Below are 20,221 nucleotides of genomic sequence, written 5' to 3'. Positions count from 1 at the left end.
ATTGACAGGTGATTTGGGCATTCAACCTTCAAGAGACCTTTAAACTCAATACATGTTCAAGTGTGGAACAAATCAAACTGTTCAAATAAGCTGTCGTATGGCCATCAGTGTGAAAAATTTACTTTTTTTCTCTTTTCTCCCTAGAGTGCAGTGTTCTGTTGGTTTCTGGGGAAATTGCAAATACATAGTTAATTAGCGCAACTTAGATTTGTTTTACTTTCCATGCTGGAAACCGCTGGCATTGTTCTAAGAACATATACACTGTGATATTTTCCAGTTGTTTAGATGGAACATTTGTAGCTTTGGTTTGTTGTTTGATGATAATATTTAGGGCTTCATGGTTCTTAGTTTGAAACCCAAAATACTAAAATTTACTCTGAAAGATTGCAGTATCACTGAAAGTATCACTAGTCATAAACCACCAGAGATCACCAACTGAGGGGCAAAAGGAGCTGCAGTCTCACTGTACATTTTAAACTTCATGGGAATTCTTTGAACTTTAATGTTTTTGAAGAGTGGCCAAATAATATCTGTCCTGTACTACGCTATTAAATTTTTTTTTTCAGTTCCCACATTACCCTGACTTCTTTGGTTCCTCAAATTTCAGGAGTGATAAAAGGGCTACCAAGCCTTTTTGTAACCAGGTGACTTAACTCAATCAGCAGTGGTGATGCCCGTTTTCACAGAAACATAAAGACAAGTGCTTTCAAAGCTCTTTTGAAAAGAAACACATTACACCAAATAACTGCCGGCACAAAACAAAATAAAGAAAAGGCTACCAACATCTGCTAATGTTGCCTCAAGTTCATAATACGGGTTCAAGATTCTCTGCTGTGAAGGATTTCAACGAGGGAGGTCTAATATGTGTCTGCATGTGTGTGTGCGCTGGTTTTCTGCGATAAGGAAGGCCAGAGGTGTTTGACCCCTCATGACCTCTGCAGTGTTGGTGGCATTAAGCTGTCTGTAAAGAGAAATACATTTGTCTTCTGTCTGCGTGTGTCAGTCAGATAAGCTCTGACCTCACACATACCTGCACAAGGTTCCTGTCTGTCACATTCTTTGAGGTGAACTTTATATGGCTCAACAAAGGAGTAATTGTGAGAATCTACATTAACAGTCCCCTGTGAGTCTGACTCACACTCACACACACACACACACACACACACACACACACACACACACACACACACACACACACACACACGGCTTTGCCTTTCACCTTGAGTTGTTCCGGTTTGAATGGTTGCACCAGTAAGAAAAGAGTGAATCATTATAAACACTTTATGACCCTCTCACATGCACACACACAGAGCATGGTGTGGGGTCTTCTTTCCTGTGTTACATATTTGAAAGAGAAGAAGAAAAAACGCAAAGAAACAGGCCAATGTAGCCTGAAGCTGACCAAAATAAAGCTATAGTTTATGGTCTCTGAAAGAAGAACTTCAGCAAAGGAGACAAATCACACAAAACAAATTAGTATGCAAGTCTTTCTATTTTGTTTCTATTTATCCAGGACACTGAAAAGGATGGGGTTTAAGTGCCTTGCTCAAAAGTAATTAAAGAGCAATGTTACAACCTTCCTAGTAATCTATTACTACAATGAACACACACTACTTTTCCAAGATGTGTAACATTATTTTTCTCTCACTACCTTTTTCGCTCTATCTCTATCATCTCTTGAAAGTTTCTAAGAGTCCCATATCTCAGTTATAGGTGCTTTAAAAGGCTTCTGTTTCTTTATAATTTACACATACACACTCTTACAGATGCTTACTGTCTCTGACACACACAGAAAATCTTATACACACAGTGGGTGTTTTTTTTGGCTTGTCCGAAGCCCTGGCCTCTCTCCCAGACGGTGAACTGCAACCCAGTTTTTATAACTGCAGCCAAATGGGTCAGAGCACTAGATGTGTACTGGTATTGATTTCACACAACTGACATCACCCGTGCATGTTTAAGTAACAGTAGCCAGAAATTAAGTAACCACACACACACATATACAAAGACTAGCTAGACAGTAAAACAAGATCTGAGATGACGGGATGCCCTGCATGTGGCATGCTTGTGTGTGTGTGTGTGTGTGTGTGTGTGGCCATGATCTTTTTGTGTCTCCCATGAACAGATTTTGGCCAGATCAGTACCACTGTTTGAATTTCCACTAAACACTAAAAAGACAAATGGAGATGGTGATAGAGACTCCATGCTAAAGAATTGCCTAAAAAGCAAGGCAGTGTATACAGACACACAAAGATAGGCATCTGAGTCAGTGTTTAAGCAAACACAGTCGTCTCTATCACTCCTCAACTTAAGGCTCCCTCAGAAGGAACTTAAAAGTGAGGATTCAAAGGAGTGGTGAAGAATTCAACTCAAGGGAAAAAATGGCTGCACACTGCGCCCAATCAGGAGCTTTCAAAGATCAAAGATACTAAAGTGCTGAGAGGCAAGACAGACAGGCAAGAGTCCAATTTCACATTATGGGCATACTTGCACACATGTACACAGAAAAAACAAAGACTTGAAAATAAATGAAAAGATGAAGAGAGGAAAGCAAGTGCCAGGATACTAACAGCAGAATCCAGTGAGACACAATAAAGAAAAATATATAAAAAATTATATAATATAAAACTCTTAAGCATGTTTTATGTAACATACTCAAAATGTATCATCATTACCACATTAATCACAATTAATCCATCTACCATAAACAAATTGGACCACAACTGAAAAGTCTGTTTCTCTCGTCCGTGTACTTTGTACTATTATGTTAAATTTAGCATGACTTTTGCTGAATTGTTTTACAGTACAACTGGCGGGGAGCGGCACCAGAAAGGGCACTAGAACCCAAACTGGGCGAGCAGGCAACGGAACCGGTCTTAGCAGCCTCTACGGACAAAATGGCAGAGGCGAAGAGACCCAAGACGACGATGACGGAGGAAGCTAAGTAGAGAAATAGAGAGAGTGCCAGAGCAAGAGGCCACCGGAGTAAATCTCTGACTGTAATGTTAGCTTGCTTGCTATGTCGTGTTGCACGTGCTTGATGTCTAGTTTTTGATCAAAAGTGTAATGTAATCATAACAAATGCATGTGTACTGCTGTCCACATTTATGACAGTGGTGTATAATTCTTAAGTATAAGAATTGCACTCTGAAACTGTAGTTTTTCTTGCAGAATGCTTTAAGCCTATGGTTTAACTGTTGCCCTACATGAAGCAGTTAGATGAAATCTATTGATTGCTGTAGAGCATGGATCTCATCCGCTTAGAGTAAACTCTACTCAACAAAATGACATCAAAAAGACATGTATGTCAACATATAGATATTAATATCTAAGATTTATACATGGGAGCTAACCATCTGAATAAGGTACACACTCATTATTACCTGGATTTCAATGGAAGTGAATCAATGTCATTTACTATGTTTCTAATGGGTCCTTCACTGAATCTCTGACATACATAATCAAATGAAGCAATATGTTATACTGTAATAATCTTAAAATATGCATTTAATTCCAGAAAAAAGGCATACTTCAACCTAAGAGGTTATCATCTGGCAACAGCTGTAACACACTTAAATAAACCACTGCATATGTACACTCATTTCAATATGAATCCCTTCATACTGTATTATTGTAGCATCAATTCTATATCTATTTACCACCCCTGATGTGCATTGCCATAATTACTCATACTCAAATTCCACGACAGATTATCATTTAAACAGTAAAACATTAAGTTTGTATAACTTTTGTCCTATGTCAGAGGTCAAATCAATGTATTATGTGCAGAATTGAAATTTATTTTTTATGAGGGGGAGGGCTTTATTTAATCTGTATCAGAAATGCACGTTTCCCTTTAAAATCTGTGTGTTTGTGTGTGTGCGAGAGAGCGTGTATGTCAGGAACCAAGGCTCAAACATTGAAACTGTTTTGTACAGCTAAAAGGGAAGTTTTTTTTTATAGTTTGTAAAAACCTCACATTTTCTATGTGATCTCCACCCAAGAGAGAGGTGCTCCAAATAAACACCTGATGAGCTTTAATGACAACTCTAACAGCACCCTGGAGCACCCACTTAAATACAGCACGTATATTTTACACACCTTACACAAGTGATCTTTTAAAGGTTATTCACCAAGGTTTTTGGTGCACTCAATACTGCAGCATCACAAGTCCATTAGGACACCACATCCTGCCTTACTTCTCTTTGAGGAAGTCCACCACTCTTCTGAAGTCATCGATGCAGTACTCTCTTTTCATGTCCATCAGGACGCTGTCTGAGGCCGACTGCACAGGAACATGGAGGAAGGCATAGACACGTGGATGATTCAATATCTTAGCCATCTCCTAATGAGTAAAAGAGAAGACAAAAACAAAGAAAAACAGAAATGAAACGGTTAGAGTTCTCATAGGTATGGAAAAGAAAGGCAAGTCAAAATCACTTTGGAGTTTGTTTGCATGTTACAGATGTTAGTCTGAACTGATGTTGCTCATCTGTTTGCCTAAAATGAGATGGAGAAAAAGCCACTTTCCCGTTGACGGCCAGTGTAATTGTGAATTTTAAAAAACGTTACAAACTGACAAATATCAACAACAAAAATTGTCATTTTTGGACCATTCAAGATTTGTTTCATCACGTGGACAAATATCTTTATCAATGTTGTTGTTTTTTGGAGTAAATAGGGGGTTGTCTTTGCTGTAACCTCCAAAACCCTCACAAAAACCAAGGCACAATACCTTAAGGTTCTTTGTCTTTGTTTCACTGCACTCAAATTTAGTTAAGGTACTCTGCCTTTAGCATGTTAAACAGTAATTTCACTTTGATGCGCAACAAAACCAAGGCAGAGTACCTTAACTCAATTTGAGTTGGGTTGACTCTGACTGGGTTAAGGCTCTGGAGTTAGTGTTATGCCATTATATTACATAAGCATAACACTGTACCGAAGCATTTCACACACACACACACACACACACACACACACACACACACACACACACACACACACACACACACACACACACACACACACACACACACACACACACACACACACACACACACACACACACACACACACACACACAGGCTTGAATACAGTTTTAAAGCAAAAAGTGTTGGAGCTAGCTGTTTGGAATGACTCATTGTTCTCAAGGTAAAATGTTGGTGGAGATTGCGTTAGGCTACCAGAAAGACAAAGATAACCAGGCAATCTACTGAAAGTACTTGTTAGCCATCTTAGGCTAACTACTTGACAAACAAAACCAAAGTGCCAGCCTAATTGTGCTATGATCTCTAGATTTGATATAGATGTTGTCATAATTATCATATACTGATTGTATATAGTGATCAGATAACTGAGTGAGTGATCAAGTATAAGTTAATTCCTTTTGCTTTAGCATATTATTAAGACAATACAAAAGCAGACAACCTTAACTTCCAAAAAAAGGTCAAGTTTGACCTCAAGATTCTTTTCTAGATAAAAATAACTTAAATTTTAAAAACAAAGAATTGCCACATTTCCAATATTCTGCATGCAATTCATTTAGTTGGACAACAAAAACAACCTTTAAAGTCATTTTTCTCAGTTTCACACTCTGGCGAGTTAAGGTCTCGTATTCTGCCTTTATAGAGCAGTGTACGAGTGTTTGAATATCAATATGAAACCAAGCAAATGAGAAAATCGCTTTGGGTAAGCTGTATATTAGTGTCATCACTTGAAACATGATTAACCAACTCTTAAATTAGTAGGTCTGTTTCAATTAGTCTTAAAGAAAAACCTAGGATATGTTAGCCATGGGAGTCGTGTATCTCAGACCAAAATATAAACTTTTTATATGACCATGAGGTTTAGTAACGCAAACATAAAAGAAAGAAGGAAGCAAAATCTCACAGTAGGCTCTGGTTAATGGCGGCTGCTGGCTGTGAATAAATGAAGGTTCCATCAACATTCCTGTTTGTTTCTGCACTCATTCCGCTCCAGACCATCTACAATAGACTGCCTCTTTCTCTTATTTTCTATCTCTCTTTTTGGCAAAATACAAGAGAACCAGCTCAGAGAACTCATCATGTACCCACTACATCCAAAGTCAAAGAGTCAAGGCTCTGCCAGCAGCTGTTCTTTGTATCTAAAAAGTCAAGAGTTTCTACTGAAGCATCCAGGTCTCAGCTACACCTCTGATCAAAATGGTGAGAGGAAAAAAGAAACATACGTGAGGTTTATAGCCGAAGATAGACAGGAAAGGGGGGGCAGAGAGAGGGGATGACACGCAGCAAAGGGCCACAAGTCGGATTCGAATCCTGGGCCGCTGCAGCAAGGACTCAGCCTCGGTACACGGGACACCAGCTCTAATAACTGAGCTAACTGGGTGCCCCCAGAAAGCAGGTTTTAATTAATGAAATGCTAATCTTACACATTGACCTAAGGTAAATGCCACCATCAGATACTCATCAGCCTGTGATGTTCAGTACATTCCAGGAGATGTATGAGGTGAAGTCTATAAGTGAAGGAAATAAATCATTCATGATCCGTAGAAATACAGACGAAACAGATTATCAAGAATAATAAACTTCATGGAATTCAAATGGGTGGTGAAATCTGGGTTTTTCCAGTAGCAACCCAGGACTGAGAGTCATGTGTCCGCTTTTAGACTGTTACTAATAACATAAGAGTGACATTCTGTGCTTTTTGATACGTTTTTTAAATTAGGAGAGTTGAAAAGGGTTTTTGTTTTTCTTTCATTCTTACTTAAATTTCCTCAGTCAAAGAACTGGAGAGACCACAGATGTCAGACTTTTTCTGACAGGCATAATCAGGATGCTATCATTACCATGCTAATCACCACAAGAAGGAGAAAGAGAAAAAGAGAGGAGTGGAAGAAATGATTTAATGATTTCCTACAAGAATATGCTGATTGCAGTCCGTCTTCTCAATTAAGATCTATTGTACAATGTTCCCTCCTTCATACACAGACAAAAGCACACACACACACACACACAAACACAGCTCAGTTGCAGTGCACCACAGGGGGTTGACCACTGGAAGCTCCAAATTAGAAAGAATTAATTTGGTTGGAAAATGGAGCTTGATTGGTGAGAGAAATCTCTGTCCAAAGCTCTGTATGTGTGTGAATGTGTGACAGACAGTGTGTGAAAGAAAAAAATGTGAAGGAACATTTATGACCGTTTTTAAATGATTTCAAAAGGTAAAAGAATAGCAAATTGATTACAGTATGTGTTATTTCTAAGTTCTTAGAAGTTACTCCTCTGATAATGTTGCTGACCGCAATAGAGCCCACAGATTGTGTGTTTGTGTGTGTGTGTGTGTGTGTGTGCAAGCATGAATGTGCATTGCAAGGGTGAACAGGGTCTGAACAGATGCCATGCTAGCTTCAATAGCAGGGCACTGCTGATGGCAACTGGGGATTAATCTATAAGGGGAGGACTTTTCATTCAGACAAGCCATTTATCATGCGTGTGCGTCTGACAGTGTGCGTCCCATCCTCCAATGATTATACAGTACACTGATATGAATCTCTTTTGTTACTGATCCCTGTGGAGTTGAGGCCTTTTCCAATGTTTGACTGCTGCTGACAGACAGTTTAGTGAGTCTGAAGTGAAAATGACACTGTGATGAGGAAGATATCGCTCAGCAGTGCCCGGTGGCAAAAAATTGAAGTGCTGCCTTAATGCCTCTGCTCTTGTGTGGATGATCCAGCTCAGAGCAGGATTCAACAAGCTTAAATAAACCAATAAATAATTAGTGCAAGTGGGCTTTTATTTGTTGTTGTTTTTCTTCTTTCTTGACAGTGTTTAAAAGGAGCCTAATATTTTTTCTCGCTCTCGTGCCGCTTTCTCCTTCCCCCCGCCAGTACTATCTCTCTCATTCACATGAACAGATGCACAATCCTTTCATCTTTGGTTGATCAGCTCAGATAGACACATAAACCAGAAAGTATCCATCTTAATGGGCTTAGCTAAAAGGATCTAATATCTACCCCATAAAATCAGATACGACAGAAAAGAGCCTATATAGAAAAAAAGAGAGAAAGTGCAGATAAAACGTGGTTTCGAGCTCACTCTGAGGTTGGTGCTCTCAATTGCTTTGGTTTATTATTTTGACTGTCATGGGTTAGGGTTAGCAGGAGGGATCAGTTCAGTGTAACTTAGTCTGTCCATAACCGATACTTAACGTATTTATAATTATTTATTATAAATATATAAAACTGAGAGTAACACTATTGTCAAAACATCACCAAGTGTCAGAAGTCATTGTGTAAACATCTTAATATTTAATTAATATAAATAACTATATTAGCCAGTAAAAGGGTTAACACACTGCTGCTGGTTCAGACATTGAGGAAAGAACTGACTGATAGTATAGTAGTATATATACAGCTTTACGGCACTAAAGAATCAAGACAGCAAATTTGACATGAGAGAGATTGCAGAATGTGGAATTGAAGAAATTAGATCTAATACTTTAACAGAACTGAACGAACTGAACTGTGACTTAATTAAGTATGTTATTCGGGTGTGGTACACTAACACTGGAAAGATTACAAAATGAAGTCTCCTTATTAATCGCCAACATGCCAACACATTTGGAGTGTGCAGTTGGACACTACTGTTGACAATACAGTCTTACACTAAATGTTAAAGTAGTGCACTGCCAATATTATAGTATAATATATAGTATATGGCACATTGTTTATCTTTATCATTTATCACTGTATAATATGGAATAAGGACACGTTGGAGATTGCATCATAACAACACACCCAAACACAGCTGGAATCCCCAGAGTGCCAACACGCAGACAGAAAGGGTTACAGTCTGGTTCAAGTCAACGTTCTGAATCAAACCCATAATAAGTAGCATCTAACTGCATTCTCACACACACTCACAGACGTATACACAAACCCACACATAACATATTAACAGGGTTCACCCAGGGGAGTCTGCAGATAAAATGATTCTACAAGCCGTTCCCAGGATAATAAGTCAGGTCCCTGTGTGTGCACTGGCACACACAAACACACAGTTGGTGGGAACTGTATTCAGCAGCACATAGAGGAACTGAGCTCCCAATGGTATTAAACATTTCAAACACTTCAGGCTACACTCGATTTTCCCTGGAGGTTATACTGAGCCTGCAGCACCTCACACAGTGAAGATAAAATCTATGTATTGCACAGTACAGTACTTACCACTCAAAGGGAACAACGCTGTCGTTTTTAATTTACAAAGCCATCCTTAATAAGTTACCTTTTTTAATCATCACTTTTAAGACTTACGAATACTGTACTCATCCACAGTAATACATCACTTTTAATATCCAATTTATGCACACAGAATTGGGAAAAACTGGTTTCACCTTTTATGCTCCCTACAGGTGGAATAAGCTTCAGAACACCCTAAAGTCAGACAAATTTGTATCCTTAGAACAGTTTAAGCATCTTCTGAATTATGTTATATATAAAGAATGCTCCTGTTTTTCTTAATGTGTATGCTTTGTCCCTGTGTAATGTATTTGTTTTACTCTCTTTTTATCTTGTAAGTCATTTTTCTGAATGTTGATTTACACTTTTTATTGTATAATTATTTTGATTCTATCTATCTTTTTTCCCCTTAAAAGGAACAAGAAAAGTCACAAAAAAGACGTTAAATGGCCATTTAAATCCCCCATCTTTTTATTCATATATAATTCACTGCAATAATTCAGAAGACATAACTCACAGCAGCAAGTCAGGACTCACAATTTAGAGGCACATCAGAAAAGCTTTACTGTGAGCATTCATTTCGTGCCTGGTTCCTCACACAATGCTACATTAGGCCTCTAATGTGAAAAGGCTCCCAAAGGCTTCATTAAAATGAAAATGGTCTGAGAGGGTGTGTCTAAGTGTGTGCCCATACAGCTGTGCTCGTGTGCACATCTGAGTGTGAAGGTGAGTGGTGTGTGTGGGTATGTTTCTGCATGTGTATATTCATATGTGTGAATGCTTCTGTCCTGGGTATGAAAAATGTCCCCTGATGCAGAGGGTGGAGCAGTCACTTTTTGGTAGTTTGTCAACCTTCCCAAGGCTCCATCAGAGTAAGACACAAATCTTTTGCTATCTCTGGAAAGTAAATGACTAAATGAAAAGAAAAAAAAACACAAGTCCAATGTCACACAGTCACACTATTCACTTTATGTATGTTTAAGACTCCACATGATGAAAAGCACCTGACACTTCTGACTCTTTTAGTATTATTATTATTATTATTATTATTATTAATAATGACTGAGTGATTCAATTTAGTCACAGGAGATACCAAAAACTAATTCAGATTTTTTTTGAAAAAAACAACAACATACATTTTATGTTTGCTTCACATTTTTTCATAGCAGGATGAAAAACAAATAAAGAGAACCAAGTACAGATGAGCATTTTTGTTTTTGTCTGACTATTTATAAAATCCTATTTTGGAATTAAGCTTTTGAGTGAATAAATCTGCAAAAACCTTTTTGCCGAATCCCTCTTTGCTTGCAACACTACAGTATCAGTGTGGAGCTAACTGTGGAGAGAGCGTGAACAGCGTATCTGATGTATCTCTTGTCAAACTGAAATGAGCTCTGTGGAGGATGTTTAATGGACAACTGCAATTTCATTCATCTCAGCCTGACTGATTGCTACGTACAAGGAGGCTACTTTCACACCTCATTTACTGAGTCTGCTACCATGCTAGATTCAATCACACACTGAGGCTCACACTAGCATATGTACAGGTATCTGCATGCACAAACCCCTACCTCATACATGATCAGATGACCCGACTGCTGCACTTTTGACACGCTAAGCAATTTGATGGGCGACTGGACGGATGGACAGACTAAAAATGAGTCTAAAAATATAGTCAAGTATGTAGCATAGTAGAAATATATGTCTTGAACAGAAAAATGTGAAAAACAAAGGGATAGCATTGTTAGAGACATTTTTATTTGCAACTACTCAAGTCCACTGACGACACGACGCAATCAACTAAAATGTCAGAGACAAGTGGCCCATGAGAGGTGATTGGGCCTTTAACTGCTCCAATCAGCAAATGGTGCTATGAGGCTGTCTACATCTGTCAGGAAGAAATAGGCTTCACGTAGGAAAAAACTGTATTCTTTTGTGACAGCAGGAGACAGTGTCTAAGTGTTGATCTGTGAGAGTGTCTGTGAGAGAGGGTGATCTTTCAGTGGAAGTGGAAAGGTAACTTGGTCTTTTCAGCTTCAATCACAGCCATTCAGCATGATGTTGTTATATAAGCGCTGGTGTTCTTCAAAAGAAAAAACAGTGGGTTATAATTTGGCCTTTACTTAAGATGAAGGATGAATCTGCTTCAGGGATTTGGCCTTCACCGTCATCACGCCATTCTTCTTGCTGTGATTACCACCATCATGTCTTATAAATTGGAATTGGAGAAAAGAGACAGGCAAGGGGGTGAAGTAAGAGTTATTAAGAAGAGAAAAACAAGAGTTTAAAGGTGGCGAAAGATGAAAGAATTTTATAAGTTACAAGAAGAATATGAAAAATTAGAGGAGTGGGAAGAGGGAACGGGAGTAGAAACTAGGATCAGAGGGAGAAGGAGCAAAATCAGAGAGGACGAGACAGGGATTTAAAGCCAAGGACAAGAAGAGGAAAACTAAGAATTTCAAAATATCATATTTTTTTTCCTGGCATTGACAATATATAGAAAGTTTGTAAGTAGGACTAGGAAGAGAAAAAGCAAATGGGGGTGGGGGGTGGCAGGGGAGAGGAGAAAACGGGAGAGGATAAAGGGTAAATGGGGGACAGGAGCAACAAAAGACAATGATAAGTTAAAGAAGAGCACCCTTATCTTTCTTTATGTAGGTTAATTGACTGAGGAATTAAAGCAAAAAAGATATAATTCAATTCAATGCATGGATGTTAACAATGAAAGGGCCGGTAGCATATGAAATTATTCTTAACACACACACACACACACACACACACACACACACACACACACACACACACACACACACACACACACACACACACAGACCAAGCTAGTGTGTCATCCTAGTATATTTCTAATTATCAGTTAATTGTTATTCCCTATCATTAGGAGGGTGGTTTTTTAATTGTAATGTAGCCAAGCAGAAAGCCTACCTATACATGTGGGGGACAATTAGCCACCTCCATTAACCCCTGGTTAATTACAACCTCCATTGCTGCTTCCCACAGCACTTTCCCACTCCTTCTTACCCCTCATCTCTATCCCCGGGCCTTCATCCCCCTTTTTTTTCATTTCTGCCCTCATTTCATTCATCTAAGATGTCCAATCTGATTGTTTGATTCAGAAGTTAGCTGTTGTGAACTTCAATTCTTTTTTTCCCCTTTTTTTTAACTAAAAAGTTTGTTCATTTTAGTTTTCTAGGTTATCGACACAATATTTCAGCCCTCTATGTCCTTCCTTTCTTCATTATTATTTCTCCCTTCTATTCTTTCCAAACAATTTTCCTCAAGGACTGAGAATGCTAAAAGGCAAGCAAAACTACTGAAATATATGGATCAAAATTAATGTTGACATATAAACCAGAAACACAAAATAAAATGTAAGTCCCTGACTTGCCTTAATTACTTTTACTCAAAATCGCCTTATTCAGTTTCACTCGTTGTAATTATCCTAGTCCATTTAACCCCTGAAGTTGCCCCATCAAATGTACAAAACCACAGCCCTACTTTACAGTTGTTCAACTTTTCTAGCCAACCACAGAGAAAACAGCACTACATGTATTCCCTTCTCATAGAGCAGACACACATATGATGCAGGTCTACTAACAAATGTTCAACTGACCCTGAATTTATTCACATAAGAGGTTGAGGTCTAGTTGTCCCTGTTACCAAAAACTCCACTCCACAGCGTAGCCTCTGCCTGCTCCGCTTGCCCACATGTGTAATTTTCATTTCTCTCTTTCTCTGAGTTGGTATCCAAGAATATACCTATTTAATAGTGTGCACACATACAAAAAATGTGTATACAGCAAAGTTAAATTATTTCTCTTGAAAACCCCCAGTACAAGAAGAAAAACAAGTTAATTTAATGCAGAGAGAAAATAAAATCACTTCTGTTCCTAAACTCCAGTCAGATGAAAAAACAAGCTAAAGTAGTTAAAAAAGAAATACAGAATTGAGTTTGAGTTTTTCATAGTGGAGCCACTAGCAGAGCTATAACGCAGGTACCCACTCTCAAAGGACTGTCAAAGCTCCACCAGAATCCCTGTCTTTCCAGGGGATAAATGGAGAGTCTGACAGTAGCTGCTCAGGGCTGCTGGCAGAGAGAGTTTTGGCAAAATTTGAGGGTGCAGTTGCCCTTTAAGCTCAGTTTGGACAAGGTTATGTTACTGAAGATCAGTAAAAGCAAGTTACAGCAACCAAAAAGTAGGATTGCCTTAGGTGCAATGTGTCTACCCAGGCAAAGCTCAGACAAACCCAGACAACAAATAGGTCAGTAATGGGTACTTCACTTGCATATTTTTATCACCACAAGCATCATTTCCTATCCTATGTATTCATCCCACAGTAATTTGTAAAATAGTGGCTGATTTGTTTTAGCCTTCATCAATTTAATATTTTAGTCTTTAAAGGGGATACAGATGTTTTTGTTATGGCTTAAAATACATACAGTATGTCCCTAGTATACCTTCTTGTAGGCATTCTCAAATCTTCCAGAAAAATTTGGTAATTTTAGAAGATAGACAATATGTCAATAGGTGTACCTGTATCTAAAACACCATATTCTCTTTCTCAAACATATATAAACGCATACAGACAGCCCTAATACAGCAATTTCACAGGATGTATAGTGAACAATCAAATAGCGACTGACTAGACTGACCACAAAACAGAAACAAGAAATGTTAATATTTCTCCTACTTTATTTATTTAAAAAATATGGATAAATTAACTCAACTCTCCAAGTTGATTAGTTATCTAAAAAAAGAGGCCGGATATGCCTGTTGTCCATTTATGGTGAAAAGTGGTGATAAAATATTATAATATGTTGTTATTTCAATGATAAAAAATGCATGTCTGACAGACATGCAAAAACATAGAGAGAGAGAGAGAGAGAGAGAGGGGGGGGGTAGAAAGAGAATGAGAAAGAGAAGGGATAACGATGTCCATTGTTCCATTAGGGAAGACAATAATGACTGATAAAATGAGGTTGCTAAAGAGGACACAATGGTCCTTAATTGACTCATTAGGGAGAGAAGAGAATGAACTGCACTAATGAATGGAGTATGAGCGCTGCAGCTAAACTGCTTGGTAAGCAAAACAGAAAGGCATTTAGTTTATTAAATCTCGGCAAAGCAATATTTGTTCACAGAAAGGGATAGTATACGAGACAATAGGGACAAATACAAAATGGTGAAAAGGAAAAGCTTAGGAAAGGGCCTTGGTATTTAAGTTTTATTTATCAGTGATGTATTATTTTCTTTGATGGTAATTCTGGGTGAAATGGTGACTGTGTGCAGTGCATACCTCTAGGTGTTCCAGGATATATGGTGGGTTGGTCATACCCAGCCTCAGCATGGCCCCTTCAGGAATTTCCTCCACCAATCTCCAGAGCAATGTGGGCAGGTCTGTCCCTATGTCTCTACCATAAGCTCCTGTGTCCTCACTGGTCAACCAGATCTCACACACTCCCTCTGGAAAGTCAGGCACACAAAAACAAGGATGAAACATACTAAATGACATCAGCTTTGTGGTATGATGATCCGTAGCATGCTCATGTCACTGCAGTTTTACAAATCTTGTTTTTCAGTTAACATGACACTGTTGCGAACAATTATCAATTTAAGATTTTCTACATGGTATACTTTTTAAAAGAAAGACTGCGCAGTATATCATTTGACAATAGTATGCTGAAGTATAGCTCATCCAACTGGACTGGACAGATACTTTTGAAGTTTCCGGTAGCAATCAGCAAAATTGTCTGGAAGAAACTGGAAGAAGCACTAGGAAGTTGTTACAACAAAAGTATTTTAATTAGAGAACTACAGCATCACATTATTTAATAACTGCAAAAAAAATCTAGCTTAAAAAAAGGGCTTCCACATACATACAAAGGCATCATATTACTAATAACTAGTAACTGTTGTGCACACTAAAATACACAATCCTTTTTTACTGTGACAATAGCTATTATTACACTTATGGAAATATATACATATATTACACATGAGATCAAATTAACTAAATGATTATATAAAATTGGTGATTTTTTAAATCCTTTATTTACTTGATTGAGGATATCCATTTGAACCACATGAATTAACAGTAATCATGTTCGGAAGTTAGGTTTTATCGTTAATGTGACTTATATCTTGTATAAAATTACATTTACACAATTTGTTTTTACAAGTACCTGCTTGTTTTTTTGATAAATTGATCTATATGGTTCTTACCACATTGCCCAGCCCGAGCAACAAAGTTCCCCCACCATCACAGCAGCTTAGTTATTTAATTACCTTTGCGAGTCTCTTATTCTCATTACCTAAACGCTCTAAGGTTTTGGCAGGACCCAGCTCATGACAGTCAGTGACAAGTATTAAAAGTACCCATCTTATAAACACGCTTTCCAGGAATATGAAGGTCACATACAGCAAGAGGGGACAATCTACCAGCTTCATGCTAAATTAGAGCAATGCTCACCGTTAGAGCTTAATGATCTAACTGTCATTTGACTGTAGGTCTGGAAATGGTTGAGTGTCTGCTTAAGCTATGTGTTGAGACATATCATATCAGGCAGGCACATAAAAATACATTTGCAATTGCAGGGGCACAAGCTCAAGTACACACAGACACACACAAACACGCAGAAAACCACACAACCATCATTATCATTAGCTGTGCAGAGACGGACAGGAAGATGCATGTGGTCATTCAGAGAGTAAAGATGGTATTTGGCTAATTGGACAGTTTGTGTGTGTGTGTGTGTGTGTGTGTGTGTGTGTGTGTGTGTGTGTGTGTGTGTGTGTGTGTGTGTGTGTAAGGGAGCAAGAGAGAGAGTAAAACTGTGTGTTTAAAGGCGTGCATAGGCCAAATAGATTAAAGATGATGACAGTATAATTGTCCAGAGTGAAAGAGTTTCCAAAGCTCATCATCATTGACATTAAGATGCACTAATGATTTCTGGAACCAGCCACTTCAAAAAACACCATCAAAAACATCCATCAATCACACGTGATCAGAGCTAAAGGCTAACACACACAACACAAGAATGCATTCAGGATGCGATGTTCATTTGCTTCAGTACTCAATTAATCAAAAGCATATTCCACCTTGGTCCAATACTCGATAATAGCCTAGTTCATTAAATATTCTTTATCACGTATTAACTCATTCAATCTGTTATACTCAGAATGTAGGCTCTGTTTTAGCACAGACATAGATAAGAGCTACTGTTAGCCACTAAAGAGCTTCACTGGAGGACCTGGAGGTCAAGCTCTATGCAAAGACATGTTATCATCAGCTAACAGATACATAATGGAAGAATGTCTCAGTTTAGCTAAATTAATACCGTGGTTGATTTGCTGCAGTATTTTTTCAGCATAAACAGTGTGACATTTTTCATCTTTTTAGCCTAAGGGAAGGTGGTGACAGCAAATTCCCGGGGCAGCTAATGTCAGCTTGTTTGGGCTGAATTATACCAATCCCTCTGCCAAGGTCTAACCTTTGCCTGCATCATCTCCATCCCAGGAGTGAATGTATTCCTACATCCACTGCACCAGCAGCGTCACTTTCTACGCCACGGCTCTGTTCCAAAATAATATTGGCCAAGTGGTCTCTTAATACAGGGCCAGACCTGCATTACATTGGCCTAGGAGCTAAATTGGTTCCTTCCAAAACAACATTCCTGTGATTCCACACACATAATGCTGCCAAGCCAGTAAGCTTGGTTATTGTCTGCTATTAAATGCCTCTTGTGATTCCTGTGTTAATTATGTTTTGAACCGGGTGATGCTTTGGAAAAGTCTCAGGTGTTTACTCAAGGCCACAGTCACACATAGATCTCCGGATAAACTCAATAACCTGCCCAGTAATTTGCCCCTTTGGCCTGCTTCTCGGTCCCTTTTGCATTAGGTGCGCCAATGGTGTTATCGTTGGCCAAAGACACAGAGAAGGTGCTCATTTCATCAGGAAATGTTAGCTTGCTCTCCCTTCTCTATCTGCGCTCACACACACAACACAGCTGCTTCCTCCAGTTTCTGGTATGTGTGCAGTGGAGAGAGGGGTCAAAGCAGTGCAGGGCTGAAATGTGTCTGTGTATTAGACATGTCAAGATTACTACAAAAAACTCATCACAACGGGACTACTTTGCAGAAGGAAAATTATAAATCTTTTTTTTACTTGGCCTGAGCCTGTCCTTGAGCAAGCCTTGAGCGTGTGCCAGTAAGAAATGCTGTTCTGTAGCTGACCCAGACTTCTGACTGTGATGTAAAAGGGAAACAACTAAAGAATTTCAACACATCAATATACTGTTGATATTCAAAATGTGTCATTACTGTTAATCGAAAAGTTGTATCTCTAGAAATAAAATCTGCAAGTTCCCACTCTGCTTCAACTTGTGTGTGTTCATATTACAAACCCTTCACCAAATCCCTTTTTTCCATGTCACTGTATGATGTAGGAGCAGTTATAAACGAGGGTGTGGAGCAGGACACTTTTCCTAAAAGCAATTAACATTCACTGAACTCTGACACAGCAGTGTAAACACAGCACAGGGAGGAGTGAACAAAACAGCTAATGGAAAGAAGATGGGACAGGAATATAATAAAGATGAAAAAAATAGAGCACGACCTGTGTTGTTTATGATTTGAGCTTTCAGGGGTGGGGATATAGTTAGGTTGAGACAGATAATAGGAGGGCAACAGAGAGAGAGAGAGAGAGCACGCACAAGAGGAAACAGCTGTGTACATGTCTAAGCTGCATTTGTCTTTGTCCAAGAATAACACCATCAGCATGTCTGACAAACGTCATACACATATCAAACAATCATCACTCCAACCCTCTGCCAAAAACTTGTTTGCTGTGTGTGTGTGTGTGTGTGTGTGTGTGTGTGTGTGTGTGTGTGTGTGTGTGTGTGTGTGTGTGTGTGTGTGTGTGTGTGTGTGTGTGTGCCTGCCTGCCTGCCTGCCTGCCTGCCTGCCTGCCTATAATTTGTCTGTATGAGCTCTATAGCCTGAACTGAAGACTGAGTTTAAAGTGTGGTGGATCTGTTGGTCAAAATTTGTATTTTCTAGCTGTAGCCTAAAGACCTACACTCAGTCAAACAGAAAGATAAAATCAAACCTTCTGAAATATCAACTTGCAAGATATGTCTAACTTGAGAAAAACTATGATGATCTACAGTTTTATCAAAATAATTGAAATTTAGTTTTTAATCATTTAACATACTTCCACTAGCATATACTGCAGCAACCCTGTATATGTCATTATACTGTTTACATATATAATTTCATATGGCCCCGTGTCCCCGCTCCTCCTCTGGATAAAAGGATGGGAAGAGTGGGAGGAGAGAAGAGATGAGGGCTTTGAAGTAGTTGCTTTGAAGAAGCATGACAGAACCAATTGATTCAGGTGATTGGGAGCTTTAGTAAAAGCCACTGTTGAAATGGTAAAAGGGTCTCAAATCATAAATGAGACACACAAGCAGCACAACATGACCACACATTTTTATGTCACGCTTTTTTCTATTAGTTGGTACATTCTGGCTCTGATTCTTTTGTACATACACATACATGAAAACAGTCAAGCTGATTAAATATTACACACAATGTCTCTTCAGCTACAAACAGTAATGTAAAACTATTACTACTCTCAGTGGGAATTATTGCAACAAAACTGAATGTAAATTCCAGTGATTTTTACATTTTTTGTCATAACTTCCACTGCATATGACACTGGAAATGAAAATTAAAACTTACTTTATATCCAATTTTATTTGGTATTATATATGGTCTGGTATGGTATGATATAATATAGTACAGTAATTATTGTCCGATATTCATTTTATTTTCTAATCACTTTTTTCTCCCAATAAGCCATTATAGTTACAAGTAATGTCAAAATAATTTACTTTCTCTGGGTGGAAATATTGTCACTTTAGTCAATTATTTAGACAAAAAATACTGGGGAAAAACATGTCGGACATCAATAATGTTCAACAATGGGAAAAATAGACTTTTTTTGGGATGAGGGAAAAAAACTGGTATATAGCAACATTTTTTAAATGGTGCACAACTTTTATAGGTTGTATTGTCAAAGATCAAGGTCAGAATCAGATCAAGTACTTTAATAAACCCAGGGGGAAATTACTTTTGTTACAAACTCCAGATATACATATAACATATAATATATATATAAATAAAGGTAAAATGTACAGTTTAAAATGTGCAAAAAGTGCATAAATGATTGTCCAAAAAGGTCACTGCCTTTTGAAATGACAGTTGACCTATTAGCTAAATTATGGATTTGGATCCTTGCTAACCCAAACAAATATGTATATAAACTAATATTTTCTCATCACTCACTGGCAGTCATCACTTTTATATTACTTTATGATTCTCTGTAATAAAATATTCCAGCTTCAGTGGCAACAGCAGCAATGTTCTTAGCCTAGCAAGCTCTGTATCAAAGGCTATGATAAAAAAATGGGACAACTGTCAGACACGAGTTTAATACTGTGCTTTTTTACAACCAGCCACCATAACCTATTTTATAAGCACATTTTTATCATACTTGTGTCAAGAATAAAGTGTAAACAAGTTTTGATGTTTATAGTCTCTCTGCAATGTTTAATGTATTTGTTTTTGCAATTTGTTCATATCGCAATCATAATAACTTAATAATAACATAATCACTCTGAGATTTGTGCACGTATGTGTGTGTCAAAGTCTGCACAATATGTCGACTGTGTACACATGTACATGTGTACACATGTTACAAGTTATTCTTTGCTATCCATACCCTATACATATGGGTTCAGCATTCTTATCTTAATCTCTTTAGCATGAGATACATTTTGATTGGCTGCCACGGGCTATAGTGTTTAACAGATTATAGATTAGATGATCCTATTAAACAGCATTAAAACCCTATTTTCCATAACACAAGTCAACACAAGGCTAAGCATGTTACAGTACATACACAGAGAAAGAGTGTGAAAGA

The 20,221-nt window shown here is 38.1% G+C and overlaps 1 protein-coding gene across 1 annotated transcript in view; it reads right to left on the bottom strand.

Moving 5' to 3' along the window:
* cdkal1 (CDK5 regulatory subunit associated protein 1-like 1) overlaps positions 1 to 20,221 on the bottom strand; it is a 224,225-nt gene that overhangs the window by 85,480 nt on the left and 118,524 nt on the right. The window contains exons 9-10 of the mRNA XM_051406374.1: positions 14,531 to 14,697; positions 4,200 to 4,345 (exon numbers count right to left, since the gene is read on the bottom strand). Coding sequence (XP_051262334.1) covers positions 4,200 to 4,345; positions 14,531 to 14,697 — 313 coding nt within the window. The remainder of the gene's footprint in view (positions 1 to 4,199; positions 4,346 to 14,530; positions 14,698 to 20,221) is intronic.

Source organism: Dicentrarchus labrax, unplaced genomic scaffold, assembly GCF_905237075.1.
Source record: "Dicentrarchus labrax unplaced genomic scaffold, dlabrax2021, whole genome shotgun sequence".
NCBI classification, from domain to species: Eukaryota; Metazoa; Chordata; class Actinopteri; family Moronidae; genus Dicentrarchus; species Dicentrarchus labrax.
The sequence above is the reverse complement of the archived record's forward strand: the minus strand, read 5'-3'. Positions and strand labels throughout refer to the sequence as shown.